This window comes from Pterocles gutturalis, unplaced genomic scaffold, assembly GCF_000699245.1.
Source record: "Pterocles gutturalis isolate BGI_N339 unplaced genomic scaffold, ASM69924v1 scaffold15916, whole genome shotgun sequence".
NCBI classification, from domain to species: Eukaryota; Metazoa; Chordata; class Aves; order Pterocliformes; family Pteroclidae; genus Pterocles; species Pterocles gutturalis.
In genome coordinates this window covers 1-10,703 of record NW_010100635.1, presented here as the reverse complement: position 1 = coordinate 10,703, position 10,703 = coordinate 1, and the positions used below count along the sequence as shown (strand labels likewise).

General features: G+C 44.3%; 1 protein-coding gene across 1 annotated transcript; it reads left to right on the top strand.

Moving 5' to 3' along the window:
• Positions 1–220: 220 nt before the first annotated feature.
• Positions 221–8,034, top strand: CBS (cystathionine-beta-synthase; the record flags this gene model as incomplete). The annotated part of the gene is made up of 7 exons (XM_010080649.1): positions 221–262; positions 1,318–1,529; positions 2,118–2,224; positions 3,193–3,327; positions 5,926–6,005; positions 7,285–7,419; positions 7,965–8,034. Coding segments are annotated over exons 1-7 (781 nt in total), but the record flags the coding sequence as incomplete, so codon positions are not given.
• Positions 8,035–10,703: the final 2,669 nt, after the last annotated feature.

Below are 10,703 nucleotides of genomic sequence, written 5' to 3'. Positions count from 1 at the left end.
GCCTATGCAAGTCATCTTCACTTCTTTGTGCTTCTTTTTTTCCCCTATGAAAGTGGGACGTGTCTTGCCCCTACAAGAGACTGTTTCCTGATAGTGTTGGGTTTTTTTTTCCTGACTTGCATGATCTTCAGGTTTGAAGAGGATTCCTGTCTTGTGACCTACAGTACTCGGTCTCCTGAAGAAAGTCCAGTCTGCTGTGCTGTTACCTTCACCAAAGAACATGGAGAAATTGGTATCAGAAAGGCCTGTTTCTATGCCTAAGGTACTAATTGGTCTTTGGGGAATACTATTTGCCTGTCTTTCTGTTACCAGAATTTGGGAAAGACCTATCTGTTTTCATAGGGATTTCTGGGATTTTTGCTGGAATGCTGTGGAGGTAGGTGCTATTGAAACCAGTGGCCTTTCTGGAAGAGGTCTCTTTCGTGACCACAAGTAGCAATGCAGAGTCTTTTGGCACCATTTTCTAATTAGTCACCAAGTCTTATTCTGTTCCTCTCTGCTTGGAATGGGGAGATTTTATTTCAGAGAGCTGTATTTCGGTGTGGGTGTCTCCCATGAGATTAGTCCTGTTTTCTTGATATTTATGGAGGCTAGTTACAGGAAGCACATGCTTCAGTGTGTTTAAGTTATCTTCATGTAGGGCACTGTATTGAGCTTTTGCACTCAGTGTTGCAGTGTAAGATTCTCGTTCTGGTGATAAGGATTTGGCAAATCAAAATTATACTGAAATGCTTTCCTAGCTTCACAGTACTATGGAAACATCAACTGACCATTAAAATACCCATTTGTTGTGACCTTTTTCATCTAAGGGAAAAACAAGATGGGTGCTTGAGGATGGGATTTGTCTAACTGAGACATGCTGTGCTCTCTCCCCTAATACCTGGGTCTGAGGTACAGTGACAGGATCTCTTGCAGTCAGTGGCAGAACCTGTTCTTGGGTGTTAAAAGCTATGTGTTGCCATTGCCCCTTTTGCCTTATAGGCAATACTTCTCTCTTGAAAATTGTCACCAGGGTAGTTTCTGTTCCAGCTTCCCGCAGAAGAACTGCATACTGAAACACGAGACTGGAAATAGGTATGTTGGTGAAAGGACAGAGACAAGCATAAGGACTTATTAGTAACATGATTTTTAGCTATTGTAGGGTGGGCAGTGATGTTAATGGGTAGTTTCACATGGTGCAAAAATTGAATAACTTTCATAGTCTCAAAAGATGCTCTCACCTTGTTACAGCAGGGCATACAAATTTCTCGTTTGTGGGTTGTTTTTTTCTTCCTCCTTTTTCACTTTTATTTTTTTTTTCCTTCCCCCTCCCCCAAGGATGAAACGCCTACCCTTTCTTCCCAGGAGAAGCCAGATAAGAACTCATGCCCTCATGCACCTGACAAATATTTTCTCCCTGGTGGGATGGACAGTGAGAACTGCAAGGCTAATGAGAAGGAAAGGGAGTGGATCCGCCCTGATACACCTAGCAAATGCACATGGAGGCTTGGGAAACCCCTGTCTGCCTCCCCCCATCGTCATACCACTCTGTAAGTATTACTTTTATTTGCTGATTTTCAGTACAACACTAATCCAGGTCCCCTCAGAGCCATGTGGATTTAACAAAAGATGACTGACTTAACTTGATGCTATTTAGCACGTAGATATGCTGGTGCTTCTTAATTTCCATGTGTAAGCAAAGCTAAGAACCCAGATTAAGCATACAAGGTGTCTTGCACCAAAGATGTGAAACTACATGGACTGGAGCTAACTTGTTTCAAGCAGTTCCCTGATAAGGTCAAAGATTGCACTGTTAATGCCTTTTTGCTTGTAAAATAGCTGACTCTGAGCAGTGCTAAGCTGCTTCATGCCAGGAGGAAGTGTAGAGCACTTCATTCTTGCCTCAGTGCTTGGCTTGATGACTGATTAATCCTTGTTTTGGATCAAGGACTTGATATTTTGTGAATGTGTATCCAACTGATATTCTTTTAAACTAAGATACCTAAAATAACTAGCCTGGTAAAGGGGAGGGAGAAAGATGGTTGAAATAAAAAGCAGTGGAAATACTGTATTTCTGTTGTGTGACCTGCCTGTGGCCCCTTCTGTGAATACACTGACTTTGTTTGTATGTGTACCAGGCCAGAGCCCCTGAAAATCCTGCCAAGCATCCTGGATAAAGTTGGTGATACACCCATGGTGCGAATCAACAAGCTTGGGAAACAGCATGGGCTCAAGTGTGAACTCTGTGAGTACTGCTGCAGGCAGAAAATAAAGATAAGAAACACTGTTTCAGAAACTTGGGTAGTCCTGGTTAGTAGTGACATGTAACCTGGGTATAGGAGAAGTGCAGGTACACTGCTGAAAAAGGTGAGAAAAATTCCTCTTTTTGTTCGGCAGATTTTCAGATTTTTAGGATTTGGTCATCTAAAACATCTTTCATTTTGTACCTCATGAGGACACTTCCTGCAGCTTTTCCATTTTTGTAGCAAGTGTAAAACTTTTTTAATAGAAAATATTTTTTTTATTTTAAAAAAGTTGTATGAAGTTTTTGACTGCATCTCGTTCAGAGTATTCATCAGTGTATGTAAAATGCAGATCTGCAGTTACCATTAAAGATCATTGAAAATTATGAAAGGGATGAAACTGTCAGTGGATGGTTTGTTTGTTTTTAAACCCAACCATACTGGAGATATCTGGAGGCTCTGATCAGAGTCCTGAAAGGTAGCGTTTAACACCATTGAAGGGATTAATGCTGGGAGTATTGAAGTGAAAGTATAGGCTGAACAAGGGGAGAAGCTTCCAGTTTGATCAGAAATTCTTCAGCTGGAGAAGGTAGCACAAAAGATGCAAGGCATGCTGGTAGAGTTCTCTTTCCCCATGCTATTGCGCTGGAAGAGCCCTGGGGCTTTTTTTCACAATGACTGGGCTATAATAAAAAGGAAAGATAAAAGAAGAGGTCATATTTTGGGGAGACTAACAGAGTATGGGTTCCTGGCTTCTATGGCCAGCATCAAGTACCGAACTTGCTTTGTTGTTGTGACCCATAACAGTGTAGATACTGTGAACTGAATCCTCATCTCTGATGTTTTAAAGTAGGGAGGTCAACTGGGCAGACATGTTAACAGAGTTGCTCTTGCAGATGTGTTGGGGATCAGCAGCCTGTGAAGCGAATGACTGCTGTTTAAGAACTCTACTTTGTTTCTTCGTTTCCAGTGGCAAAATGTGAGTTCTTCAATGCTGGGGGCAGTGTGAAGGACCGCATCAGCCTGAGGATGGTAGAAGATGCTGAAAAAGCTGGGATCTTGAAGCCTGGGGACACTATCATAGAGCCAACCTCTGGAAACACAGGTAGGGGATGGAGAGACCCTAGCAAAGCATGGGGGAAAAATGCTGTGGTGGTTTTCCTGGAAAGGACAGACTTGAGATTGGAGCATGGAGGCTGCCTGTGCAAGGAAGAAAGGGGATCCCTTCCTGCCTGTGTGGTGTAGGGAGCAGTACCTCTTCCATCTTGCACAAGGAACAACTTTGCGGTATCCTGTGCTGATCAGAACAGCTGGGAAGGTGGTTTGCTAAATTTGCTTTAAAAGAAAAGAGGTATTAGGCCAGATTCACCTGGGGTCTTTAGGTCCTATCCAGGAATTAAAGTTGAACTGAAATTATTGGAAAAAAAGCACTAAAAGATTGGTGTGAATCTGGATCTTTCCATTCTGTTTAGGAAGTCCCATCATTCCTCTGTTAGGTGAAGTGGGCCTGGTTTGAGAAGCAGCTTTTCCTGTGTTGATGCAGTTGAGATGGGAGATGAGCTGCATCACCACTGTCCTGTCTGCTAACACAACCCTTGCACATGTAGATTTTTAACAGATTCCACTTGGATTAGCATCTCTTCCTTGGAGGGCTGGAGGAGGGAACAGTCCTGCTAGTCAGGGGCCAGGGCAGAGCATCTGATGATCTGAGCAGACTGGAGTTAACTCTGGGCTCCTGTGTCAAAGCTGTTGTACTTCTGTTAAGCTGCTCTACTGGTAGGGAGTAAATGTACCTGGAATACTCCCCCTTGAGCTAGTTAAATATAAAATATCCTGCTTCCTCTGAGGAGCTACCTGAGCTGAGCTACAAGCTACTCTTCTCCCTGGTGTGTTCTGGAATGTCTTGTCCTGTTCTTAAACTCTTTCCTGGGCATCCATACACTGTTGCCTTCTCATAGATGCAGGCCAGGCACATCTTTCTTTTGTTCTTTTGATCTAGTCCAGCCTTTGTTAGCGGAGGGGCTGGGATGATGAGCTGATCTGTGACCAGTTCCCCTGCATTCCACAGAAATCTGGGAAGTCATACCTGTTGCTGTTTCCTCAGCAGCTGCTCTGTGGGGGCTGCAGTGCAACTGGAGCCCTTGTGACTGTGGCTATACCTCTTGCCTGAATAATGCAATGTAGTGGAAAATATCCATATATACTGCATTCCTCCAGCGTCTGAGGACATACTATGACATCCTGCTTTCTGGGTCAGTACCTGATAAATGGTTCTCCTTGCCACAGAATCCAAAAAAGAAGGCAGAACTGAAGGAGATGCAGAACAATTACTTCAGAAAGCTGTCTCTTTTCATGTAAAAGTAAAGACCAGGGCAGACAGTAACCTGAGAGAATTGGCTTTTGCTCTAGGCAGCTGCTCAGCACTGATGAATATGTTAAATGTGAGTGCTAATGTGTAATATTTTTGTCCAATCTGCATCCCACCTCTCCCTCAGCCAAAGTCCTGTTTTGATGTTTGCTGCATTTCCAGGTCAACTGCAGAAAGTACAAAGTGTTAAGAGTTCAGGTCTCAAAGGGGTTTGTTCATCACAGACCATAAGGGAGAGTGTTGGGTGGCTTCTTTTCAGTCTTTGACCTTAGTGAGGCCTTTGCTGTCTTTTCTTTTTTAATTTTTTTTCATTTGGGCATCCATATTTATCAATAATATACTGGGAAAAGTTGTGGGGGTTTTTTTTTTTTCTCCTCCTAAATATTTAAACACTACTTGAATTACTTGAGGTGTGAGTTACGCCTCTCTTACAGGAACGGTTAAAGTTTTTTTTTCTACCCCTATGCAGTCCAGCACCATGCAGAGACAGAGCCAGCTTTGAACAAGCAAATCTTTGTGTAGGGTAAACTGCCTGTGAGGCATTGTCATGGGCATGTGCTGGTATTGTGCCTGGTACCCAAAACAGCAGGGGAGGTACCGTGCAGCCTGACCTCAGACACGAATCAACTAACTTGATCTGATCCTCTTATCCAACAGGGAGGTGATCTGATAGCAGGGGTAGGCTTCTATGGGGAAGGCACTTTGGAGCTTAGCTCTTCTGGTAGGTAGACAATGACAAGGTGGAAGGCAGAAATCAGGCTGGAGAATTTACAGATTCATAAAGTAGAAATGAGGTGTCTAACAGTCAAGGTACTTCACTGTGGTAACAAGTTGACATAGTGCATTGGAGCCTCAATCACAAACAGCATTTAATCATGTCTTTTTAGAAAGGATTTAGTTTCAGCACATTGCAAACTAGGGATTTAATGCAGAAGTGAGTCAATACAAGCTCTAATGCTGTTCTGACAGTATTGAGATAATTGTTCTAGTCTTCTTTAGATTAAAGCTCATTCCTTTCCCAAATTACTTCTGTAAAAATCAAGTGGGTGAGACAGGAGCAAGGTGATGTGGATGTGGTAAAGCTAGCAGTTTGCACATGTCAAGGTTTCCCACCCTTGGCTAAACTTTCTGTTTGCTGTGATCCACAGAGCAGCATCTGTAAATCCAGTTCTCCCCAGTAGCCAGAAATGTTCCCTTTACCACCCCTCTAGAGATACTGTATTCAAGCATCTGGTGAAAATCTGATTAAAGCCCGGGCAAGCCAAAGCTAGCACTGTGGGTTTTGTTCCTTGCTGCTCCTCACTGTACTCTCTACACGTCTTTGCTTGCTTCCAGGAATTGGGCTGGCCTTGGCTGCAGCAGTGAAGGGCTACCGCTGTATCATTGTGATGCCAGAGAAAATGAGTATGGAGAAGGTCAGATCTGCTTTTCTTTTCAAGAATCAAAAAATAAGCATGTTTGCACCTGTGGAGTTCCTGCTGCAGATGAGTGCTGTGGCTTCAGCAACAAAGATGTAGGCTTTTGGCCTCCAAGCCATTGGCCAGGGAGAACTCTGCTGAGGGCCTGTTGCCAGTGCCAAGAGAAATCCAGGCTGGCTAGCCATGGATGGGAATGTGTTTAAGACCCATCCCCACAGCATTGTCGCTTGCAAAACTGTCATAACTGTTTTACATACAAATGTCAAAGGAACTTGAGATTTACTTAGCACATTGAAGTAACTACCTGCCCCCGGGTTAGCTGGCACTCACTGAGCAAAGGAGGACAAAGTAAGGCAATGCTGAAGCTTTGAATATTCTTCTGTTCTGCCCTGGGCTGAGCGAGGCCATGAAGGAGCATGCTGAGCTCCCCAGGTCACACTGGGGGGTACTGGGAAGCATCTGAATTTTGTCACCACAGCAGCAAAGGGGAAGGAGAAGCCACGTGGGTAACATCCCCTTACCTTCACTGTGATGCTGTACCTGCAGCCAAAAGAAGGGAAGAGATATCCTGTGTTTCACAGGTGAGGCAGCAAATCACTGTCAGCAAAACCACTTATCTCAGTTCAGACATTTCCAGTGGTCCAGCTGAAAGGCAGCAACACAAATGAGAACAGTGTCCCCCGAAGGTCCATACCCATTGCTTGCTCTTAGCTGCTCTGGAGGGAGAGTTACTGCATGGCCATTGCCACGTGCCACGCAGCAACAAAGGCCTTCCCTCTGAAGACAGGCCTTGCCTTAGCTGAGTGTCATAAACTTTCTTGCCTCCATAGCAGTTGAGTGGTGCATAGTGCCCTGGAGGATATCCTTTGCTGCCTGTGTCCAAAGGAAAAGGTAAACATACATAATTTACACTTAAACATAAAGTACTGGGCTATAGCATTGTTGGAGTCCAGACCATATGTGACTGGCATGAGAGGAGATGGTGTTTTGCCTGAGTGAGGCTTCTCAGTATGTAGTAACAGTCCCTACAGGCCTGAAGGCCTAGAATAGAAACAGGAATTTGAAATCTAGCTCCCAGGCTTGGTTGAGACTAAACTATGTTAAGAATTTGGTCCCATGGCTCAATGATTCTGTGAGGCTGGGGTGCAGGAGAACTGCTAAGGAGGCTATTGCAGACCAGGTGAAAGGGAAGACGTTTTCTTTCCCTTCCATCGCACTGAATTCTCTGTTCTGGGAGAGTGGTTTTGTGTTTTGTGACCACCTTTGTCTTCTACAGGTGGATGTCCTGAGAGCTCTGGGTGCTGAGATTGTGAGGACCCCAACTAGTGCCAGATTTGATTCTCCTGAATCTCACGTTGGAGTAGCATGGAGACTGAAAAATGAAATCCCCAATGCACATATACTAGACCAGGTAAGAGCCAAAGTGTCAGAGGTGCAGGCATAGGGTGGGAGGAGGTATTGCAGCCTTGTTCCTTAGTGCCTTTGGTCAACTCTTCAGCTGCCTAGGTGTGTCTCTGGAGGAAAAGAATGTTCCAGGTCTGGAGCTGTAGTTGAGGCATCACCATGCTGTAAGGTAGCAAGGTGTCATAGTCACCAGAGGGCAGCAACGAGCCTTTGTTTGCACAACCTGCAGCGCGTGGGTGGCTTTCCACTGAGTGGGCAGTCCTGCGTGGAAGAATGAGTACAAGAATCATGATCTGAAAAGAAACTATGCCACAGACAGGACTGATCCTGGCATTGGAAGGTGCTGGCACCTTAGAACTACTCTTAAATTAGGTCACTTAGGAAGGTTGTACTTCCCCTTGGGAATTCTGCATAGGTGCAGTTAACAAGGTAACTGCCTGGAAAGAGTATATGTAGCTGTTGTGGGACTTGGAGAATGTTTGTCATGTTCTTGAAATGTTAATTTAGTTGTCTTTCTAGTCTATTTAATGGCTCTTCTATCTTTTAATATAGTACCGTAATGCCAGCAACCCCCTGACACACTATGACACCACAGCTGAAGAGATCCTGCAGCAGTGCGAAGGTATGTTTGCTCTACTATTAACCCCCTCTTCAGTGAGTTCCTAGTATTCTCTTATTGTTAGGTACTTGGAGAATGAGACCTTGAAGGATTTGAGAAATGCATGCATTTTGGTACAGCAAATCCTATACATATGCTGTGTGTCACTAGATAATTACTTTATTTCAGTAGTCATAGTAATGACTTTTTTTTCCCCTATTGAAGAGAGGTGCTTTGGTTTTTAGATTCCTCTGCTTGTGACCAGGTGAAGAAAGCAGTGATGCTTAAGTTAGCTTAAAAAAAACCAAAACCAATAAACAAACAAACAAACAAACCCCAAAAACACAGCTAGAGTGTCATGAAAGAACAGTGTTGGTTTCTCTGATCACAAATAAAGAATCATAAAATCACAGAATCATTTAGGTTGAAAAAGAGCTTTAAGATCGAGTCCAACCTAGAACCTAATACTGCCAAGTCCACCACTAAACTATGTCCCTAAGTGCCACATCTACATGTCTTTTAAATACCTCCAGAGATGGTGACTCAACCACTTCCCTGGGCAGCCTGTTCCAATGCTTGATAACCCTTTTAGTGAAGAAATATTTCCTGATATCCAGTCTAAACCTTCCCTGGCACAACTTGAGGCCATTTCCTCTCATCCTGTCTCTTGTTACTTGGGAAGAGATACAGACACCCACCTCGCTACAACCTCCTTTCGGGCAGTTGTAGAGAGTGATAAGGTCTCCCCTCAACCTTCTCTTGTCCAGACTAAACAACCCCAGCTCCCTCAGCCTCTCCTCATAAGACCTGTGCTTTAGACCCTTCCCCAGCTTTGTTCTATTTCTCTGGACATGCTCCAGCACCTCAATGTCCTTCTTGTAATGAGGGGCCCAACACTTAATGCAGTATTTGAGGTGTGGCCTCACCAGTGTTGAGTACAGGGGGAGAATCACTTCCCTAGTCCTGCTGGCCACACTATTGCTGATGCAGGCCAGGATGCCATTGGCCTTCTTGGCCACCTGGGCACACTGCTGGCTCATGTTCAGCCGGCTGTTGATCAGCACCCCTAGGTCCCTCTCTGCTGGGCAGCTTTCCAGCCACTCTTCCCCAAGCGTGGGGTTATTGTGACCCAAGTGCAGGACCTGGCACTTAGGTATTTTCACATTCTCAGACCAAATACTCCATTACACTGGAAGCTTATTCGCTTAGGAGTCATCAGGAGTACCAACTGCTCTGTGTTGCAGTTGTCACCAGTAAGACCTGTTTACTCTGCACGGCTTGCCTTCATGTTAGCTCTAGGAAGGCAGGTTGGAGTACCAGAAGTCATTGAGCTGTGGCAGCAGAGAGCTTTAGCTGGGCTAACTCACCCAGCTGGGGAATTGGTTTGAGAGCTATTGGAGGCATTCAGTGTGATGCTGCAGCCTACCATGAAGGCATTTGCCCTAGGAGGTAGAAGGAAATCTTATAGGAGGCTGCACTGACCTGCCTTATAAATCAGTACAGTTTCTGATGGCACCCTCTAAGAAGAAAATTGGCTATTAAATTCCTTCTCATTAAGGTGAAGACCATGTGAAGGGTCCTTTTTCTCCCCCTTCCCCAAAGTAACTCTGACTGTTCAGAGTATTTGAAGTCTTTCTTTTTGTCTTTCTGTGGCAAACTTTCTTTAAGTTTGAGTTAAATTAGTATACTTCAACAAGCTGCCATTCCACAACCTGAGAGTCTAGATGAGTTCTAGCTTTAGGCTTCTTGTTTGTATTTACTTTTCTTCATAGACCAGTCACTGTTCAGATATTACTGAGCTTATACCCCTGCTTGGCAGGGTGTTATTCTTTTGATTGCCAAGCATTTATTTTTGTGGGTGAATTGGTGTGTATATTTTTTAATAAACAAGGCTATCGTGTGGATGCACCATGGAAACTGCAGGGGGTGGCACAAGAATGAACTGCACTCAGAGTGCTCATGACCGAAACAGTATTTTTCACATGAAAATGAGAGAGTAGTTGTGGTAACAGTTCTCTCAATGGGTACCTATCCCATGCTTTTGGGCACTCATTCAGTAAATTAATTAATATAATAGGCTGCTCATCCTAAGTTAGAGAATTAATTATCTACATCAGCAAATACAGTAACAAGAAAACTACAGGTGTCAGCTTTATGGGACACCTCCAGCTCTACCCAAAGTACCACAAATTGGTGCCTTGACAGGCCACTGGATGGACATTTCAAAACCATTGTTGAAGTAAATGGGGATTGAGCAAGGTGGTCTTAAGGTAGGTCTCATAACACAGCTATTGGGAAGCAAAGAGCCTTATCTTGCCCATTTTTGTTGCAGTCCATACATCAGTTTAAGCTCTTTAGAAGGTATAGGCAAGGAAAGAGAGGAGGTGGGGTGGCTCTGTATGTTAGGGAGTGTTTTGATTGTATAGAACTCAAGGATTGTGATGATAAGTTTGAGTGCCTATGGGTAAGAATGAGGGGAAGGGCTAACAAGGCTGATACCCTGCTGGGAGTGTGTTATAGGCCACCCTACCAGCAGGAAGAAGCAGATGAGGCATTCTATAAGCAGCTGTCAGAAGTCTCGCAATTGCTCCCCCTTGTTCTTGTGCGAGACTTCAACTTGCCAGACATTTGCTGGAAACAGAACACAGCAGAGAGGAAGCAGTTTAGGAGATTCTTGGAGTGTGTGGAAGATA